Here is a 20,576-nt window from a genome sequence, read left to right on the forward strand (position 1 = left end):
TAATGCTGCCTGGTTTTGGGGAACTTGCCGCAGTGGGAGATCTGTTTGGGTTGCCGTACCGTGTGCTGCCTCTTTGTGAGGGCTGAAAGGCTGCATCTATTGGGAGAAATGCTTCCTGCAAAGAGCAGGTTCTGCCTTGTCCAATGCCATCCACAGTGCTCACTGTGGGCTTTTCCCTTTGCAGGTACAGAGCAGTCAGTCTAACCACATCGATCGTTACCTGGCGTGTGGCAAGGGCTACAAAGACCTGCGTGATGCTGTGGGGAGAGCCATGATAGAGTGCAAGCCTGTGGATCTATTAGAGGCCGAGAAGGTATGGCATGTTCTGCTCACCACAACCCTCTCGTGGTTTCCGGATAACCAGCATTGAAGCTTTATATGTTGGTGTTGGCAGTGTCTCTTTGCAGTGGAGATGCCTGGGTTGCCTTTACTTGTGGAAGTTGCCATGGCTTATCCTGGCAGAGATGCAAACATTTACTTCTTTTTTATCATGTGTTCTGGTATCTGTAACACTGAAATTCTGTTGGTCACTTCATCCTTGCTTTTCTTCCCCTCTAATAAATACAGCAGTTTGACTTACAGTGATGCTGCTTGCACTTTGTAGCCAACTGCCAGGAGAGGAGGCAGGCAGTCAGAGAAGCTTTATGCCTATCTTTGTGCCTTGCCACGTAAAATCAACCAAGTGGTTTCAGTGCAATTGTAACCTTTTTCCAATCCACATTTTGTATATGAAAGTGCTCAGGACGTTCGACAAAAGGTGCCCACTGGAATTTCTCCATATCACCCAGTGCATTCACTGGTGGTGGTATTTTCCATCGCTTGTGTATTGATTTGGTTTGAAGGCAGGGAAACTTTACGTGCTGCACTGTGAGATCACAATTCCAGCTAGATGAGAATAAAATACTGAAGTTTCTGACATCAAATCAGCTTGAAGGCTCAGATTGCTCTTCCTGTGGCTTGGACAGCAATTTCTGCATCGTCCCTTCATATGTGGGGAGAGCTTTAATGCAGACCTACTGAACCCTTGTAAATGTTCAGCCATCACAGTGCTCACCTCTTTTCCACTCTATCATGAGTTCACCTTTTCCAGGCCTCTGGCAGCACCCCAGCTGTTCGATCTGTCCACATGCTCCTGGCTATTTACAGAGAGGTCACTGCCCTGTATGGATTCAGCGACTCCAGTTTTCATCCCAAACAGCAGGTAAGGTGCTGCCCTTTGGGGGCTTGTGACAAACATGTTTCATCAATAAATGAGATATGAATCATTGGTGGAGGAACTTTTTGTTCTGGCTTATGCCCTGGGCAGGGCAAAGGGAAACTATTTTTAAAGTGGGGGAAAATGCAGCATGAGAAGCAGCTGCTAATCCTGCTCAGTTTTCACAATATCACGGTGGTTTTATTTCTTTTAAATATGTGCTTTCAGCAAACGTGTGCTCTGACTGAGTTCATCCAAAACTCCAAAGTCCTGAGTCCTCCAAACCTGCAGAACTTTGCGATGTCTCTTGTGATGAATGCACTGCCCTCTGTTCTGAGTGTGGATCCTCAAAGCTTCAGCAAGAACGGAGCACTCATTGAGGTGGCTGTTCATACTATGGCTGTCTTGCTGTGCGGACAGAACCCCATCCTGCAGCCACTGAGGAATCTGGCATTCTCCCCAGACATCATGCAGGTAAAGAGATAGAATCATAGAATCACCAAGGTTGGAAAAGACCTCAAAGCTCATCCAGTCCAACCGTTCACCTATTCCCAATAGCTCCCACTAAACCACGTCCCTCAACACAACATCCAGCCTTTCCTTGAACACCCCCAGGGTCGGTGACTCCACCACCTCCCTGGGCATCCATTCCAGTGCCTGACCACCCTTTCTGAAAAGTAATACTTCCTCATGTCCAGCCTGAATCTCCCCTGCTGTAGCTTGAAACCATTTCCTCTGGTCCTATCACTAATGATCAGCACGTCAGTAGTACTTTGATGCACCTGCTGGGCCCACTGTAACATCATCATAGCAGCAGAAGACACCAGCTTGTTGTTTTAGTTGTGAATTTCTGATGGGTGTTTGAGTGTTGTTGGCATTAAGGAACACAGCGCTGAGCTCTGGACTGGCACTTTTTCAAAGTGCTTCTGCAGACTGAGCAGTTCCAGGCAAATACTTGTGCTGGTGTCTGAGCAAGTCTGAAAGCAGTTGGCTGATAGCAGCGTGGAAACCTGTGTTCTAGAGGATAATTGAACTATAGGATCTGAAGGGTCTGCTGCTCTGCTTCTTCTGGCTTTCCAGATGTAAGGAAGCACACTAGTAGACACCAGGGTACATGAGGTCACTCCAGGAGTTTAGGATGTCTAGAGTCATGACATCTAGAGATGTCTAGACATCTTAGGATGTCATGACTCTAGAGAGTGCATGTGCAAGTCTTGACAACATTGAGGATAGCATTTGAAACCATGCACGTGCATCACGCCCTTCATCTGCACTACCTCTTCTTTTAGATGCCATGATGGGGAATGAGGACAAAGAACAAATGGGCAGCTGCTGCAGTAAGGAATTAATTGAGATATTCATTTGTCACCTTTCTTCCTCTTTAGCACTCTTTTCTGCCTACGATGCCAGAAGATCTGGTGGCTCAAGCGAGAGCCTGGCAAGGACTGGAAGGTCTGAAGATGTACAGTAAGTGCTTCTGTCTGACTGGCTTTGAAAGAAACTGAAGAATCCTCGTTTTTAACAAAGCAATTCCTGATATGAGAACAGACATATTCTTCTTCTCAGCATGAGTCTTTCTTCAGGTTTCCATGTTATTCAAGGAGAGAAGCAATAAAAGCTTCCTCCAGTTTCAGCGTGGGTCTTTCACTCTCTGGGCTTTGGGAACGTCAGTGCTTTCCATTAGGCCTTGAAGCATATTTCTGGCTTTAAGGTGATGGTCCCCGTGATAGGAAATAACAGGATCTTCATAAATAGCTTTGTTAACACTGTTCTACTTTTTCCTCTTTCTTCACAGTATGTCCAAATGGCCACCCCTGCACTGTAGGAGAGGTAAGAGTTTGAGATTGGTATTGAAAAAACAAATAAGATTTGCAACAATAAATTGCATAAATTCCATGTTTTAGTTACTGCTGAAGTTCTGTTGTACTGCATTTCATCCTATAAACTTTTGGCAATGCCACTCTAAAAAGCCATTTTGCCTCTGTAATGTAAAATTTAGAGTGGCTCTAACCCAGACTGTGCCATAAACCTGGGAAATAAGTCAGCCAGAGGTTGTCTGTCCAGTATACAGCAGTTTTCAAAATAAGCAGCTGCAGTCTGGATTTTTGCTTCATTGTCTCTTACTGTGGAATTCAGTGTTCTCTTTTTTTTTTTTGCTTTTTGCTAGTGTGGCAGACCCCAGCAAATTGGCCGTTGTATTGAGTGTGGCTTAGAAGTTGGAGGGCTTCACCATAACCCACTGCCTGGCTTTGAAGAATTCAGGTAGGCTTTGATTCATTCACCTTCTCAGTGCTGAATGGTATTGTATTGCCTGGTGTGCCTTCAGAACAAAAGTTATTGCCTCGTGCTGCACCTGAAAGGTGGCACAAGGGGTTCCCTACCAGCTCACATGTTGGCCTCTTGGAAGTGGAATGGCTGAGCCATGAGGGATGCTGGTGAAACTCTGGATTTCCAAAAACTACATTAAAATAAGAGCTTGTTAAGCTTTTAGTTGAAGCTTTTCAACTCTGTTTGTCCAAGCTGATGGATGTTGTGTGGTTCCATAGTGACATAGAGCAAAAAGCTACATTTTGTTAGATGGCTCATCAAGGCTGTAGAACTTCTGCTAAAACTGCAGGAACTACAACTTGTGCTCCCTTCTCCTCTTCTGGATTTGCACTTTCAGCCCTTGCATAAAAACCTTAAGGTCTCCAAGTGTGACAGTAGTGGCTTTTCACCTGTCCTGCATGGTGCTGGCTAATCCTGCCCCACAGGGCTGGGCTGGGCATTGCCTCTTTCATAGAATATGTAACAAGAAGAGATGTCCAAGAAAGAAATCAGGCAGCAAAGCTAAGGGAACTGGCTTATTTGCATACAAAGCTTACTGAAATTCTTCATTCCCATGCAGCACTCTTGATTGGTACTTTTTATGGCATTCAGAGAGCTCATGATCAGAAAGATGTTGCTGGGTATTGATAACCTTATGTGTTCTCTTGTCAAGGCAATACTGTACATATGCTTTCCAACAGGGATATTGAAGACAGAACTCAAACTGGCCACATACTTGGAAATGCAGAGCACAGAAGAGGACAGGGAGTGTGCGATCGGTCCATGACCCCGGCTGTCTTCGTTCTGATCCGCTTGCTCACACATCTAACGATGCTGCTGGGAGCCACAAAAGATCCTCAGGTATCTCCCAGTGGGAGCATGAAATGCAGTGAAATCTGTGTGATGCTGGTCCTTTTCATCGCATTGCCTAGTGACAAGGGCAGTCTTTCAAGGCACAAGACCCAAACTCGCTCCCCTCCTTGCCTAGCAGTGGTGCTGGTTTCATTGAGCAGTCGTATGCATGCATACCTGCCTTTGTTCAGTTGGTGGAGTAGAGACTTTCTGGTAAGACTGCAGTTCTTGTGTTTGATCTGGGTGGTGTTGGCTGTACTCATTCTCTCCTTTTTGTCACTCTTTAGTCACTGAGAAACATGATCAAGCCACCGGTGCGCAACTCGGTGACCTTCCTGCAGCAGCACATCCAGGAGGATTTGGCACAGCTGATGAGAATTTTGGGAAAGAGTGTGGATGAGACTATCAACATCCTTCATCTGGTCCTAAGCAGCCTTCTGAAGGACCAGCACCCAGGGCAGTGTAAGGAAGCTATCAGCCATATCGCATCTGCAAGCTGTGTTGGCATTTTAAGGGCAGCAGTTGATTTGCTTCTTTGGTAAAGAACCATTTCCAGCAGGCAGTAGCTTATGAGGAAGATGCAGGAACGTGAGGCTTGTTTCTCAGCTGCAGAGAGTGAAGAAACTTCAGCTGTGTACTTCTGTTTTGGTTGAGTGCAGGGGTTTTGCAAGATTTGATAAGTAGTTCTGAAAAGGAATCGTGGAATAAATAGCCTCATGATGTATTGACAGAGTTCTCAGCTCACAAGCTGAGGTGCTGCCCAAAGCACAGTACTGTGTATAATCGTATGCTGCTCCTTAAATGACTGCCAAGAAGTCTGTTGATGCAATAGGGATGGCAGAGTCTGGCTAGCAGTAGAATCTGGAGCTCAAGCTGATGTAGTCGTTGTTGTAGGGTGATTTATATGGAACAGCCGTATTTTCAGTGTGTGACAGCACGGGCCATTATTCAAGTTCTGTTCTTTATTCTGTCGTTGCTCCTGGTCTGACCTTGAACAAGTTGTTTAACCTTTCTGGGATTCTGAATGACTTGTATAAATGGCTGCATCGTTTGAATGAATGACTGAAGTCCTAAAAGCCTGAGATTGCTGTGTGCTGTTCTGGATGATGCTCAGCTAGACTGAGATGCTCATTTAGCTTCCAGGGCCAATTGCTCCTGGCTCATCATGCAGGCTTGCAAGGATGTCACATCCTGAAGCTTTGGGAATCTAAGCTCTTTCTGCAACTGAAGCATTCTGAACATAACTCTTAAATATTTCCCTTACAGGGCCGGTTCAGTTTGATGGTGTGCTTTCCACCAAGGAGAAAAGAAACAAATGGGAAGAAATTATTGCAAGCACAGTTGTTATTCCTGAATTGGAGGTGAGAAATTTGTTTTAAAAAAACTTCAGTAGCCACTTCTGTAGAAATCTGACCTGCTATAATACTTGAGTTACCCTTTTCGTTCAGCTATTCCTAAACCTGAGCTATTCAGGAGTTTAAACAAAGCTGCCAATTCTGATAGAACGTCATTCTTTGATTCAGGACTTGGATAAAAAACTTCGGAAGTTAAATGAGCAAATTCAAGAGGATGAGAGAATCTCTTCCAATCCAGTAGTGAAAATAGTTTATGGTGACCCAGTGACCTTCCTGTCCCAACTGCCCAAGGACAGCCACATACATCACTCCAAGATGTGGAGCAGCCGAAAGAGGATTTCAGTGGAGAACCTGGGCCATGTGGTCCAGCAAATGAACGCCAAGGACACCGTCCCACTCCTGTGGAAATTCCTGCAGAAGGTGAATGTGATGCAGGGCTGAGACCCCACAGTGTTCAGATATCTGTCCACAGATTCACAGAAGGGTTGAGGTTGGAAGGGACCTCTGGCTCTGTCTGGTCCCACTTCCCAAGCCCTGTTTATTAAAAATGAAGTAGGCCGTTGCAGGAAACCTTTGTGCATTTCTTTACTTTTCCAAAGGAGTCGTAACATCACCAGTTTATTCCAGGATATGCTGAATGTTCTTTGGGTTTGCTCCCCATGAGGGTATGAGGACACCCAATGGCAGCATCCTACATCCAGCAAAACCTGAGCAGGTGCCCAGGCATTTCTGCTCTAGCACGAGCAGCAAAATCAACCTGGAAAAGAACAGTAAAATTGCACAGAACTGATTGAGAATACAAAATCAAACTTGAGCAGTGTTCTAGCATTTGATTATAGTGTCTTCCTCATCGTCACCTTTGATAATCTTGAACTGCACATGTAAAATATATACATATATATTTCTTCTTTGTAATGTCTAAAAAGTAATTCAGTAAAAGTATTCAGAACCACCTTTTGCCCAAGGACAGCTTTACTCACGGGTCACGTTTCCCCCTCTAGGAAGCAGAACTGAGGCTGGTAAAATATCTGCCGGAGATTCTGGCTCTTCAGAGAGACCTGGTGAGGCTGTTTCAGAACACCTCTGATGCCAAACGCTGCACGATCAGAGAGTTCCTCAGTGAGCCCCTCTCAGGTGAGAAGATGCTGCCCAAACTGTAAATTAGTGAAACGAAAAGTGCTTTAGAATGATTGCCTGGAGAATCCAGCTGATAATGGAGGTGAAAATTCCTGTTAAACTTGCAGTCTTTTCCTTTCATCCCCTGTTTGGATGAGCTGGAGGCCTTGATATTGGAGGTTTCTCTTTTAAAAACCATAAAGTGGGTTTTGAGAGAATTATAAGCACGGGGAGGATGGTTACAAGGGGTAGGGATGCAGCTGTGGATATGCTGAATTTCGGAGCTATGCCCTGGAGTAGGGCCCTCCTAAAATGTATGAGAGAGGTCCATCCTTTCTGATGCTGGAGAAACAGTTTGTGACAAATCAATTGCACTTATGTGCAATAATTGCAATTATGTGCAACAGCTCCTCCTGTTCTTGAGTACTTATAGAACAGGACTTAAAGGTCATGCAGGGTCAAACCGAGTTTTGTAGCCTGGGCCAACTTAGCACAATAATGGAAGAACATAAACAGAGCAAATGACTCCATTTAATAACATTAGGAAACTGTTCAATGTGCATTTAGGCACTTCTGATGTGTTTGAACAGAGGTGCTTTGAAAACTCTCGTATTACTGGATTTCATGGCGTTGCCAGTAAAAGGTGTTTCCTGTTTCTGGTGTTGCCAGATGTGATGCGGGTTCTGTTGGAGAGGAGAGTCGATGTGTTCCTGTCAGTTTGGAACAAGCTGAGGTCATCACTGGATACCAATGGTGAGTATTTTTCTTTCCCAGCACTGTTCTGAGGGGTGGAAATGAGAGAGTGCCTGCTGTCAGACAGGGGTCCTCCAATACCATTGGTGGATTTCTCCCATCAGTTGCTGACATGCATCCATAAAACTGACCTTGGTCATTAGAAGTTAAAAAATATGCAATGGAAGGCTTTTTCCTGCTTGTAATATTCTCCCCTAACCTGCTTCCTTTAGCACTTACAGGCAATGGAACGAGGGCTGGTTTCTCCTCCCGTTGCATCCTTTCTCCCACGTGTCAGCTCAGGAGAAGCTGCTTACTGTGGGCTCCAGGCCACCTCAAGGAGCTTTCAATGCTTTTTATTTCAGGGGAATTTAAACTTCCTAAAGGCTACTGTGATGCTGACCTGACCCTGGACAGCAAGCTTGAGGTCCTTCTGCCACGTCGACAGGGACTGGGCCTCTGCTCCACAGCCTTAGTCAGTTACCTCATCAGCCTGCAAAATGACTTCATCCACTCGGTGAACAAACACACCAAAGAAGATGACCGGTACGTTGCTCTGGCAGCTAAGCACTTTTTGGTCTGTTTTATCAACTGCCATCACACGATCTGCTTTCCCTGCTTCATAAAGGCATGTCATTGTAAATGGAGACAATTTTTTTTCCCCCCTCTTCTCCAGGTACTTGGTCAGTCCATCGGAAGTGGCTGACCTTCACTTGATCAGTTATGAGGTTGAGAGAGACTTGATTCCCCTGATCTTATCCAACTGCCAGTACAGCATGGAGAAGGGAGGGGAGACACTGCAGCACATTGATCTGGAGAGGATCCAGCAGCAAGTCATCAGCAAGTTCTTGCAGGGGAAGCCGCTCATCACCCTAACGGTAGGACAAGGCAGCTGGCTGTGTTTCTAGGCAGCCAGAAAACAGCTAGCAGGCAACTAGCTGCTGCCTGGCCTGCAGTTGTCTGCAGGGCTCGGATGATGTGCTGGCTGTTGCTGGAAGCCCTGCAGAGTTTGCTGCAGCAAGGCATATGCTGTAGCAGGGTTAGCGATGTTACAAAGCTCTACAACAAATGGTTTCTCTGTTGACAGGGGATACCCACCCTCGTTTACAGACATGATCAGAATTATGAGGAGCTATTTAACGATATCAGGAATAAGCAGCGTCTGCATCAGGTGGGTTTCTGCCCTGGAGGGAACAGGGCAAGCGTGTGACCCCTTAAATGCTAAGAAGTGTGGGCCTGCCTTGCTTGCTTTGCCCATCTGCTTTGCAGACTTGCCCGCTAATCTGTTGGCGTGCCTTGAATGTGCAGCCTGTAGTTGTCTTTCATCAGTTAGGATTTACAAAGCAAAGATGATATTAGGCATTATCACTTTCCTAAATTGGGGTTCTGTCCCTTGTCTGGGACTTCAGCAACTTGAGCAGCAGTAAGGAGTGATTCTAAACTAACACTGCTTTGACGTCATGGTTTTCAGAGTGCACTTCCCAGTTCTGTGATGAATGCTATCAGTGGGGAGTTACAATCTTACAGTGATGTCTGTGATGCTCTGTCTGTCACTGAAATTGCCTTGGAATTTCTGGCCATGGCTGGAGAGAACACTGAAATGCTTCTGACTGACTACATTGAAAATGTTCTGCAGATGGGTGATCAGACAAACCCTCATGTATTGCAGGTGAGTCTTGAGAGCATAGTTCAGGTTCTTAGATGAAAAAATATGTACTGGTTTATACTAAATCCAGGCAGTCTGACCTCCGAGCTCATTAAAATTTCTAATTCAAGCTGAATTAGAACACGTTAGGATTCTCTTCCCACCATATTTGACAGCAGGGTAGAAAACAATTTTCACTTCTGCTGCAGTTGGGGTTTACCAGGTGGGAGCATCCAATGGTTCATGACACTCAGCAGGTTCTTGCAAAACATCTTGCAAGTGCAGGATGTGTAGAAGGTCAGACTCCTGTCTGCAGCTCTGTGCTTTGCTGCCAGCACCACCAGGAAGGGCAGTAGTTAGGTGAATGTCAGCATAATTAGTTGTGCAGTGTTTAAACTGAGAAAAAGGAAGAATTTCAGTCACGAGTCAGCTTTTAGCAACATTGGTTTGCCCTTTGCCTCTCAAAGGGTGAAAGGGAAAGATTTTGCCTCCTACTGATGTGTAAAAAGGTTCTTTTGACTGGTGGGCAAAGGCACTACGTTGTGACAGTGACATGACACAGAATGGGAAAGTGATAGAGGCTTTGCGACGTTAAGTCACAGAATGGCTTGGGTTGGAAGGGACCTGAAGGATGGTCTGGATCCCTGTGCTGTGGGCAGGGGCACATTCCCTGGATCAGGTCAGTGTTACTCTGCCTTCTCGTGTGGTTTCTTTCTTAGTGGGCATCTTGCCTGTGCTTGTACTCCTCTGAAGTTTTGCCCTGCATGGGGAAATGTGGAGGAAGAACAAGCTCCTAAACACGTCCCTCACATCCACTTTCTTTCAGGCCCTCAGACGATGCCACCTAAAGCACATCATAGCCCTATGGCACCTTCTTTCTACCCACAAATCTGAGCAGCTTCTGCGCCTCAGAAGGGTAAGATGGGCTGTGTCCTCAGTGACTGCTCCAATGTCCTCTCACCTCTGAAATGAAGTTGCTCGATGTACGTGGGTTTCGGTTCTTTAATTTGTTCTCTCATTGCATTTTTAGGATCCTTTTGAAGACATCAGTACAGAATACAAAGCTGATCTCAGTCCAGACATGGCCAAGCTCCTCAACACCTACTTTGTCCACTCAAGGCTGGAAACCTTCCTGCAGGAGCTCCATAAGATGATCATCCTGAAGCTGAAGCGTGTCAGATCTACAGATGAATTCAGACCCACGTGGGGGTAAATGGATTTGTGCAGCCCCAAACAACCCACACTTAGTAACAACATAAGCTTCTCTGCCACTATGAAAATGCCTTTGATGGAAACAGTTCTGTTAGCAAATGGCTGCTCTGCTGGCCACGTAGTGCGAGCGTTGCTGTTAAGAATGTGCAGGGCAGTTGTAAGCTGCCCTGTGTGTTTCTGCCTCTTACATGGGTTGTTTGGGGAATACAGCAGCTGTCACTCAGCTGAGCATGCTTAGCTTTCTGCAGACACAATGATGCCAACCAGCAGCATCCCACTTAGGGCTCATTAACCCACAGAGTGCTGTACCCCATCTATTAACGCTACTTTTACTCTTTGATTTCCAGTGTGAAGGAATCGCTCATTCCTCTCCTCGATGAAAAGGACTCTGAGCTGGCTGAGGAGCTGCAGGACACGTTCCCAGATGAGATTCACCTCTCTCATGTTGCTGCTACTTGGAAAGCAGCTGCTGCCTTCAAGAGAGAGCGTAGGGAAAGCTAAGAGTGCCCACACTGCCCTCCCCGTGCACAGGGGCTGTTAGTGCCTTGATTTGCTGTTGGTGCCAGTGAAATTTGGGAAATTCAGGGATTGGTGCTTTTTTTTTTTTTTGGTGTATTTGTGGGTTTTGTTGGTTGTTTGGTGCTTTGTTTTGTTTTGTTTTTTGGATTTTTTTTGAGGAAGGGGTGCAACCAGTGTGAAGGTGAGATGTGCAGTAGAAGAGTGGAGGGGGGGGGGGTTCCTTTCCTCTGAGGGGTCTCCTCTGAAGGATGAAGATGGATATTTAAAAAGAAAAAAAAAAAAAAAGGAAAAAAAAAAAAAAAAAGCATTGTTCCTTCAGGAGGGGAAAACTTTTCCGAGCTCTCTGTTACAGGGAGTTTTTGTACTCTTGCTTTTTCTTAACACGTGGTAGAGGTGCTGGGCGACCTTTCCCACCCCCCACACGGCCCCCTTTTGCCCCAGACTTCAGAACCAAGACAGAATCCAGCCGAGCCATTCCTGTGCAACCATTCCTACGCCTCCCTTCCATCACCGCCCTCAGCCGCTGCCCCGGGCAGGCCCGGCCGGTTCCTCCCCGCCGCAAGGCGGCGCTCTTCGTTTCTCAATAAACCGCGGAAGCGCGCTCTATTGCTGTCTCTTTCCGCCCGCCTGCTTTGGGGGTGCTGGGGGGTAGGGGGGGAGATGGATCCGAAGGCGCTGCCGGCCGCCACGCTCCGCAGCTGGGAACGGTAACGGCTGCGCGGGATGCGGGGTGGTGGCCGTCGGGGCAGGGAGGGAGCGAGGCGCTGAGCTTTGCGGTCCCTCGCAGCGAGCAGGCCGGGCTGCGGGCCGCCGTGGTGCCGGAGGACACGGAGAGATGGCAGCGGGAGCCGGGCTGGGCCGGACTGCGGCGGGTGGGCGGCGTGGATCTGTCGTACGGCAGGGAAAACGACGGCAGCGCCTGCGTGTCGCTCGTCGTGCTCAGCTATCCGGGCCTCGAGGTACCGCTGGGGCGGGGGCACGGAGTCACGTTGGGGGTCGAGAGGAGGAGTTAAGGCCGAGCGGCGTTCGGCGTGAGCTGCTGGGATGCGCTGCGCGCCTCCGTCAGCCGTGCTCGTCCTTAAATCTGGGGGAGAGAGCTGGGACGGCGCGTTTTGTGCTGAGATCTAGAAGGCGATGCCGTTACGAAGTGCTGAGAGTAAAGGATGTGAACCAGAGGTGTCTGCAGCCGGGAGCTGCCCAGCAGGCGCCTGCAGGTTGCCGCGTGCTGTCTCGCTGTGCTCTTCAGGTGCTGTACGAGGATTGCCGGATGGTGGCCGTCAATGCCCCGTACGTGGCAGGATTCTTGGCCTTCCGAGAGGTCCCTTTCATGGTGGAAGCTGTTCAGAGGCTTCAGCAGGAGCAGCCCGAGCTCAGACCTCAGGTGCGGCACGTTCCCTTACCCCCAGTAGGCTCAGAGTCCTGCTAAGGCTGCATGGTCTGCCTGTGTTCTGCTGGCAGTTCAGTGCAGCACTGAAGTTGCATTGAAGCAGCTGGTGCAATTTTCCTAGGGACCAGGGATGCTGAGCCACCGTCAGCCAGGTCTGCTTTGGCTTTGGGAGTCCTACTCTGTGTGGGTTTTTTTGTCTTTTTCAGGTGCTTCTTGTAGATGGGAACGGGCTGCTCCATCAGAGAGGTAGGACCGCACTGGAGGGCTCTGCTCCACCAGCAGCATCCATTTGAGATTCCGATCCTCTGATCTCTAGCAGTTACAGTGCTGTCATCTTGGTAGGGTTTGGCGTTGCCTGTCATCTGGGAGTCCTGACAGATCTGCCGTGTGTTGGAGTGGCCAAGAACCTCCTGCATGTGGATGGCTTGGTCAAGGATGAGCTGCACAAAGAGCAGGTGAAGCCAGGTTGGGTATTTTTTCCACTCTCTTATGGCCCTAGGGAACCAGGACAGTCACAATTATGTACTTACTCACTGTGTAATTTCTGACCTTGGGTGTTTTTATGCTCTAGATTCGTTCCCTGCAGAAGAAAGGAGATACTTTCCCTCTGACGGGCACCTCAGGGGCTGTCCTTGGTATGGTAAGCCACAGGGAGTTTCCTGTTTGCTTGGCCATTATATCTTCTAACTCTATGCAGGTGGGAGCATTGGGGGATGTTGTCTGAGCAGGTGACTGGTAGCACTGATTTCCCTTTTCCAGCAGCTCAGATATCCATAGAAGGAGTTGGTAGTTCAGGTGTTGTTCACATACGGGGCTGTGACACCTGAGATGCTGTGTTCCAGCACAGTTTCCACACACCACAGCGTTAAGGGAGAGGTGCCAACTCTGCAGCACCTTACCAGGATGCACCATAGGAGCACTGGACTCTGAAGAGAGTTGCACAGGGAACAGACGGGTGTAAGAAACTTCCTTTGGTGTTAACGTCAACACAGCCTGCATTAGCAAGTCTCATTGCTTCCCAGAGCAGCAAGAGGCATCTGGGGGTCTCGGATCTAAAAGGGCAAACAGTCTCTGTAAAGAGATGCTGCATAGCAGAAGGTTAAGAAGGTTGGGCATTACCAAACACAGACCACCTCCTGCTTTCTGAAGGCAATGTGATTCATCTGCTACTTTCTATTTGTTTGAAATAAGCCTCTTAAGGATTTGATCTCCATTGTTTCTTAATGCACAGGCCCTGCGAGGCTGCAACAACAGCTCTAAACCCCTGTACATCTCAGTGGGCCACCGGATATGCCTGGAGACAGCTGTGCAGCTTGTCAAGTCCTGCTGCAAGTACCGGATCCCAGAGCCCATCCGCCAGGTAGAAAAGCAAGGGAGCTGAGAAAGGGGAATGTAGGCCTGGGGCAGGGAAGGAAGGCAAGTAGTCAGTGGAGGGAGCTGACAGCTGTGGATGCCAAGCCTGTGTTTCAGAGTCCCGGTTTGCCATCCATCTGGAAGTGACAGTTCTGCAGCAGGCACTTTTCTTGCTGGCCTGTTCTCCTCAGCCCGTTGTGGTGTTGTTTATGTGGTAGATCCTTCCATCTTCCTCACTTCTTGTTTTGACGCAGTGCTCAGAAGCAACACGCAGCCTTCGCTGCAGACCCAGCCTGACTGATGCCTTGGTTCCTCTCTGCAGGCAACTTCAGCGGTGCTGATGTTGTTGATACAGAGGAGCTGGAAATGCGGTTCCCTCATGCTTTGAGCCTAGCACAGACCGCAGTGCTGCTCCTGTGGGCTTTTCTCTGCTACTGCACTCTGCAAGGAACTGCGGGCTCTGGGGCGGCAGGCAGCCAGTAGGTGACAGCACTGGATCGCGTTCAGTCATCTGCAGCTGCCACCTGGGCTTTGCTTCACGCTAATTAAATCACAGCAGTGCTTGGAAAAGGGGTCTGGAGAACCGTAAAGCCTTTGGGACTTTTAGTCTGATCCCTCTTGGGGTCACCCTGCTGTTAGCAGCTTGGGTGTGCCTGACCCAGTGGCTGCTTGTGGAGCAGGGTCTGGTCAGATGTCCCTGTTGGTAATGGTGCTCTGGAACACGCAGTTCACGTTGCTGCACCTCCATGCTTGTTAGGTGCCTGACCATCTTTGCTCTGCAGCTCCCCAGAGCAGCACCAGGATGATCCTGTTAGGCAGTCCGTGCACACAGGAGCTTTTCCTTGGCACTGCAGTGTTTTCTGAAAGCAGAGTATTGAGTCTATAGTTATAAAACACACAATCTAACACTTTAGAGCAAAACAAACCTTGAGGCATCCATTCCAGAACTAGAGTTTCTGATCTCATAAACCACTACCTGCCAGACGGGAGTAGGCTGATAGATCTTCTTATGTAACCTCTTCCAGCAAGGGACAGATGCCTCCGCAGAGCTATAAGCTCTCTCTGCAGTTGGGCAGAGGAGAAAAGCATTCCCCTTGGAAACAAAAAAGTGTCTTGGAGCCTTCGGTCACCTTTATTTAATTTCTAGTTTTTTCCAATCCACTAACTGTGACCTTTTTATTTCAAGTGATGGAAAGAACTGCCATTGTGTTCCCTAGCAGAGAGATTAAACATTCAGGAGGAAATGAATGTGTTTACTGTAGAGGTAGAGGAATGGGAGCAGAAAAGGACACTTAATGTCCCTTTCCATGGGACATCTCCCCATCACGCTTCTGTGTGGTAGCAGTCACAGGTCTTGATGCAGGGCAGTGCTGGAAGCCTCAGCTTGAGCACCTGAAGCAGGAGTTAGGAAGCAGAAGGCTGTGGGGAGTCCTGCCCTGTATGACTTCCTTCCTTTTTGCAGTAGGGTCTCTCCAGAACAGGTTTGCAGACCTGGTGGGTGATACACTGCCAGCTTCCCCAGTGTCCAGTGAAAGACTTCTGGAATGTTAGCACTTGGTTTCTAAGTTCTGGTAGCCCCAGAAATGCAATGATTTGCAGATAGCTCAGCTGCCAGTACCTTTTTGAGGTGGTGTTTATGGCTTGTAGGAACGCACTGCTGCTCTGCTGCATGTGTAGTGCTGTCAGCTCTTGTGGGAACTTAAACCTTCCTCTTTCATAGGGGTATGGTTGGTCAGCCTGCATGGGTTTTTGTGGCATCAGACTGGTTTGCCTTCAGCCCACAGTGTTGTCATGTTGGTCAAGGAACTGGCTGTGATGCAGGTGAGAGGGGTGATGTTTCAGAGGAAGCAGAGAGAAGTTGATTATCACCTTCAGTAAATATTTACATCCTGCTTAGTCTGCCTTCTGTGTGTGTGTGAGGCTGAGCTGGGAGAATTTTGTTTGCAGAGGGGTGATCCCTTCATCCAGACAGCTGGTGAGATTTTGAGACAGAGGGTTGGTCCTTTGGAGCTACCCAGGCAAAGGTCAGGACCTCTGAAGTCAATACCAGTTGAGGTAGGCAGAGCTGTTGTCTGAGAACAGTAGGCAAAGCATTCAAACAGGAACAGTGGCAAGCTCTCCGGAGAGCATCTGCCCTTGCCTACTTCTAGCAGGGGTCAGAAGCCCTCTTTTAGTGTTTGCCCACGCTCTGAGCCTGCTCAGACCCAGGATCCCCACGCAGTGTGGAAACAGAAGCTTTTAACACTCTCCATCTGATCAAGATTGCTCTGGGGCTGATTCTTCTGCTCTTGCCTCCTCAGCTTCCTGCTTGGCTGCACACCAGCCCCCAGCACACTTGCTGATCCTTTTAGCTCCACCTGGCACCTTGCCCAGCTGGTTCCCACTGGCTCAGGAGGCGGCTGGTGGGGCAGCCTGATGTTGCTCCAGCCCACCAGAGAGGACAGGAGTCAGCCAAGCCAGAGCTGTGAGTTTCTGCTGGTGGTATCATATGGAGTGTTACAGATACTCCAAATACGTTGCTTACAAATGCAAAATTGAGAAATAAGCCATCATCCCTCTTCTGTGTGGCAGCACCACCTGCTGCCCTGCAGGAACATCAGTACCTCACGTCCCAAAACTCTTAGCACTGAGGTGTAGCCCCCTGTACAAGCTTGCTGGTCACCACCAAACCTCCTAGAATAGGCAAAGCAACAATTCCAGATCCTAATGCCAGCACTGGGCCTGGCTGAAAATAGAAACAATCAGTGAGGATTATTACTGGACAGTTATCCATCTTATTGATTAGCCTCTTGGTTAATACGCTGGGTTAAGCTGTCTCTCAGCAGTGTGTTAGGAGTGAAGACCAGCCAGTAATTTGCCACCTAGTCAAGCATTAGCTTATGTTACCAGCAGAACGTGGTCTGGACTTTTTCTTACCTAGAAAAATAGTTTGTAGACCTGACTCTTGCTACCCTTGGTCTCCCAGCAGGGACTCTATTGAACAGCCTCTTTCCCTTGTTGTAAAATACATCACGTAATCTCTTATCCTGAAGAGTGATCAAAGTTATTTGTCAGTTCAGTTATGAAACTGTCCAATTATAGAGAGAAGGGAAAAAAATCTCCCAAACAAACCACCCCTTATGTAACTACTTTTTGTTCTCCAGCTTGCAGAATTGTTAAACAGTGGTGGAGGCTGCATTTCCAGCAGTAACCTGAGAAGCCTGAGTGAGAGCTGCTGGGATGGAAGGATAGTGGGGAGCTCTTCTGGGGCATGGGAGAGACTCTTCAGAAGTAGCACAGAGATGAGAGCAGCAAATGCTTCAAGGACAGCCACCGGGGATGTGCTAACCCACTTTATTAGAATGATCATTGTATTCTGTGAAGCTTTTCCAGCTGGGAAGGTCACAGACTGCTTTTCAAGTAGAGAGAGAGGCTCCTTCTTTGAGATGGGGTGCAGCAGCTGTTTGAAAATGTCACGGGGTAGCAGCGTTCTTGAGGAAGGAAGGCTCTGGAAAAGAGAAACAAAACTTTAAGGGAATGTTCAAATCAACTGTCTGTTCTCAAAGTAACCAAGAGCCCAGGATCTGAGTGCTTGTGTTGGCATTCGGGAGCCTTAAGCCTGACGTGGAGGAGCACTGAAAGCTGAGCAGTAGTGCTTCTAGGGGATGAGAACATCCAGTAAGTGTCCAGCAACACTTTCTACTCCTCTTGGGATTTCTGCTGCTGTTTTTGCCCTGCTCTGGCTGCGTGCTGACTTGTACTGTTGATAAGATGCAGCAGTTCAGTTCTCCCAGGTGGTTTTGTGTATATCAGAAGCAGAAGGGAAGGGATGGCTGCTGGCAGGAGCAGGGATTTGATGATGGCTCCGAGCTCAGCTTCAAGGAAGAGGAGGGCAGTAAACCACACATTAAGTAGAATCTCAACATTACACCTCTTAATTGTGGCCCCAGGGGAGGTTGTACTGGAAAGCAGAGCTCATAGCACTGACGCACTCTCGTGTGTTTGCTGCTCCCCTTGGCAGCTTTGCTTTTGGTCTCGCAGGCTGGGACAGTGTGAAAGGTGTGTCAGTCAGTTGCCTTGCTGCCAAGAAGCAGGTTTGCTTGTGCCTTGTCTCTGTTTGTGTTTACTGGATGCTTTTACCTGCTTTAGCTGCATAATTAACATCACACAGCCAGCCCACCAGGCGCGAAGGCAGGATGAGCCAAGCTCTTGCCAAGGGAAAAGGATGTGCAGCAGTCAAGTGGTGTGCTTCTCCATCTGTTGCTGCATGGTACAACTGCTGGAACAGAGGAAGGAAAAAGAGGGGTATGAGAGTTGGCAATGCCAGCTTCTCTTTTCATCCCACGTCATCTTGACAACTTGCCTGCTGTATCACCGTGTTCCCAAGCTCTTAATGGCCCTCTCTGTAGCCTTGTTCCCCTTCTTAATTTATAGTTCCCTTCCTGAAGGCAGTCCTATTTCTCAGCTGGTTTAGTGACCAGAAAGGTTAATTGTGTGAATATCACAGAATCAGAGCTGCTAAGACCATGGATCACCTTGGAGTGCTGTGACCTAACAGGCTGCAGCCCACAGCTGTTTGCAGGGCCCAAGGCAGTCCCAGTTAGCATGGTTCCAGGACACAACTTCTGTTTCACCGAGGAAGGGAGAGCACAGCCTGGTCTCAGCAAGTCAGCTAAGGGCTGGTTAGGGTGTGCTGGCATCAAGGTGTGCAAAGCCATTCAGAGATAACTGTGGGGAGGCACCAAGCAGGTGGCTCAGCCCCTCTTCACTCATTTTCCTCCTTGATTCCAGGCTGACATCAGATCGAGGGCGTACATTCAGAAGCAGATGTGTTCCCCCCCAGCAGTTGTACCTTCCAGGCTAAAGAGGTAGGTGTGTGGGCAGCCCAAGCAACTGCCTCTCCAAAGGGGATCTGCTCATGTAATGATCTTCAGTAATGGCATTAAAGGGACAGGTGGGGTAACAAGGTGAGCTGCAGTGACATCAGGACACGCTGCCCCCACAAAGGGTGATTTCTGGGGGTGATTGTGGCCATGGTACCATGGTACTTCACATGTTTCTTGCTTAGAGCACCGTGTCCTGGGCAGGGGAAGGTCACTGGGGATTTGGTCGCTTTCCAGCACCCACAATAAGCAAAGCACTGATGTCCACAAGTGTGACATAAAGGTGAACAGAAATATCCTGTGAGGTGCTGGTTTCTGTTGCCAGAAAGCAAGGGGAGAGTCAGGCTCCCTCACTTCTGCACAATGTTGGCCAGTGGCTGCTCAGTTAAACAGCGTAAATCCATAGCAAGTCGCTGATGTGTGGGAGTTCCTTGTGCTGTGAGAAGGCTCTGCTGCCTTTTCAGCACAGTTTATCAGAGTTTATCACTGGGTTCCCTCAGAGCCATGCCAGGTTGGACAGACACCAGGTTAGCACTGTGTGAAGGGCTCTGGGCTGAATGGAGTCTGTCAGGACTCGGAGCCCACCCCGCTTTGAGAGTTGTGCTGGACCAGAAAGTGAAGATTGCTGGTGGCAGCAGTCAAGGATTACTTGTGCTGAGATATGAGGCACCTCGCAGAGATTCCTTATGACACCTTTCCAGTGCAGCTTGTCGTGTTCTGCTCAGCTCCTCTGTTCTCTGAATCATTAAGCCAGAAACAAAAGATGAGGTTTTCTGTTCTTGTGGTGTTGCACAGTGCAGCCAGGCCTTGGGAGTGGCACTGTGCTGCTAGCTGGGCTCCTTGCTGCTGCTGCATAAAGACTGGCTGGTTTGGAGGCGTGCACAGCAGAAATACAAAACCTATTCCATTGGTGACTGTGTGTCTCAAAACTTGTGCATCTTGTGCCTCTAAACCTGTAGGTGACATAAGAATATCTTGGCTCCTTCTTTTTTTAAGTCTCTAATCCTTCCTGCTTTCTGTTTCTTGCAGGAAAGAGAGGGCTGAGCTGGAGGAAAAATCTCATTCTGGAAGAGGCGATGAAGGTGAAGACCTTCCTCATTGAATCTGCAGGCTCTGGTGGTGCAGAGGCAGCAGCTGTGTGCCACCTGGGGCAGAGCAGCACGTGGCTGTGGTCAGCCCAGCACCAGCAGTGGTGCTGCACTGTTCTGGCAGGCACAGATCAGCCGCTGTTAAATTTGTTACTTGACCTTTAGAGTATATTTTTCATTATTTTTAAGCACTGTAAATACATACATTTACTTGTAATTTTGCTACAACTTCCTTGAGTACTCTGGTTGTTGCAGGGAGGGGATTGTCGAACAGACACAGGGCTGCTTAACTTAATATCTCACAAGCTGCAGAGCTGCCCTTTGGCTCCCAGCACTTCTCTGGGGCACAGAGACTCCCTTGAGGGTTTTGGAATGGCCTCCAGCCTTCCTTCAGCCTGTGCTCCCTTGGTGTATTGCTGGTGAACAGAAGCACAGCACGCAGCTCCTGCTGGTCCCAACAGACGGGACACCGTGTTTCAGGTGGGTGTGTGACTCACAAGGGAGGGGACAGAGCCAGCAGTCTGCTGTGTGCTTTGGAAGAGGCTCAGAGGTCTGAGAAGCTTTCTGTGTGTTTGGTGTCAGTGGTTTCTGCGTGCCTGCTGCCTCGGTGTCTGGATGGGAAATCATTTGTGCTGGGCACACGGTGCTCTGGTGTTGCTGATGGTGCTGGGAAATGCTCTGTATTGCTTCTGAAGTGCAGTCCTGGTATGGGGGTGTCACAGACACAGGCCTGATTGGGGTTATTGTGAGCCTCCCCACAGCCACTGAGGTGGGGCTTGTGGTGCAGACCAGCTCTTCCTTCTCAGGGAAAAGGTGAATTTCCCCTCAAAGAGAACAGGGAGGGAGGTCCTTATTAATACACAAATGGGTCAGGATGGCCAGATTCCAGGCCTGGATTTTTGCAGTTTGAGTCAACCCCAGGAACACTTGTGTCAGCTCATGATGGAAGCTCT

At 48.6% G+C, this 20,576-nt stretch overlaps 2 protein-coding genes across 11 annotated transcripts in view; both read left to right on the forward strand.

Annotated features, from left to right (window-relative positions):
- RNF213 (ring finger protein 213) overlaps nucleotides 1-11,539 on the forward strand; it is a 48,662-nt gene extending 37,123 nt beyond the window's left edge. For all 6 annotated transcript variants that reach the window (XM_048964725.1, XM_048964724.1, XM_048964723.1 and 3 more), the window contains 19 exons: nucleotides 185-313; nucleotides 1,091-1,201; nucleotides 1,424-1,669; nucleotides 2,581-2,662; nucleotides 2,991-3,025; nucleotides 3,363-3,457; nucleotides 4,204-4,363; nucleotides 4,642-4,816; nucleotides 5,621-5,715; nucleotides 5,878-6,129; nucleotides 6,711-6,843; nucleotides 7,495-7,578; nucleotides 7,923-8,103; nucleotides 8,234-8,435; nucleotides 8,645-8,728; nucleotides 9,029-9,226; nucleotides 10,029-10,118; nucleotides 10,233-10,411; nucleotides 10,762-11,539. In XM_048964725.1, coding sequence (XP_048820682.1) covers nucleotides 185-313; nucleotides 1,091-1,201; nucleotides 1,424-1,669; nucleotides 2,581-2,662; nucleotides 2,991-3,025; nucleotides 3,363-3,457; nucleotides 4,204-4,363; nucleotides 4,642-4,816; nucleotides 5,621-5,715; nucleotides 5,878-6,129; nucleotides 6,711-6,843; nucleotides 7,495-7,578; nucleotides 7,923-8,103; nucleotides 8,234-8,435; nucleotides 8,645-8,728; nucleotides 9,029-9,226; nucleotides 10,029-10,118; nucleotides 10,233-10,411; nucleotides 10,762-10,915 — 2,685 coding nt within the window. In that variant the 3' untranslated portion in view covers nucleotides 10,916-11,539. The remainder of the gene's footprint in view (nucleotides 1-184; nucleotides 314-1,090; nucleotides 1,202-1,423; nucleotides 1,670-2,580; nucleotides 2,663-2,990; nucleotides 3,026-3,362; nucleotides 3,458-4,203; nucleotides 4,364-4,641; nucleotides 4,817-5,620; nucleotides 5,716-5,877; nucleotides 6,130-6,710; nucleotides 6,844-7,494; nucleotides 7,579-7,922; nucleotides 8,104-8,233; nucleotides 8,436-8,644; nucleotides 8,729-9,028; nucleotides 9,227-10,028; nucleotides 10,119-10,232; nucleotides 10,412-10,761) is intronic.
- On the forward strand, nucleotides 11,531-19,881 carry ENDOV (endonuclease V). 5 transcript variants are annotated; one of them, XM_048964737.1, is made up of 9 exons: nucleotides 11,531-11,640; nucleotides 11,721-11,892; nucleotides 12,180-12,314; nucleotides 12,527-12,566; nucleotides 12,646-12,775; nucleotides 12,892-12,960; nucleotides 13,552-13,680; nucleotides 18,444-18,520; nucleotides 19,565-19,880. In XM_048964737.1, exons 2-9 carry the CDS (start codon nucleotides 11,769-11,771, stop codon nucleotides 19,635-19,637), a joined length of 777 nt encoding a protein of 258 aa, XP_048820694.1. In that variant the 5' UTR covers nucleotides 11,531-11,640; nucleotides 11,721-11,768; the 3' UTR covers nucleotides 19,638-19,880. The 5 variants fall into 5 exon arrangements, with proteins under 5 accessions (XP_048820694.1, XP_048820690.1, XP_048820689.1 ...); XM_048964733.1 differs by having other exon boundaries at nucleotides 12,663-12,775; nucleotides 19,565-19,878; XM_048964732.1 differs by having other exon boundaries at nucleotides 11,721-12,314; nucleotides 12,663-12,775; nucleotides 19,565-19,881.
- The last annotated feature ends 695 nt before the right edge of the window (nucleotides 19,882-20,576 follow it).

Source organism: Lagopus muta, chromosome 18, assembly GCF_023343835.1.
Source record: "Lagopus muta isolate bLagMut1 chromosome 18, bLagMut1 primary, whole genome shotgun sequence".
Classification (NCBI taxonomy): Eukaryota; Metazoa; Chordata; class Aves; order Galliformes; family Phasianidae; genus Lagopus; species Lagopus muta.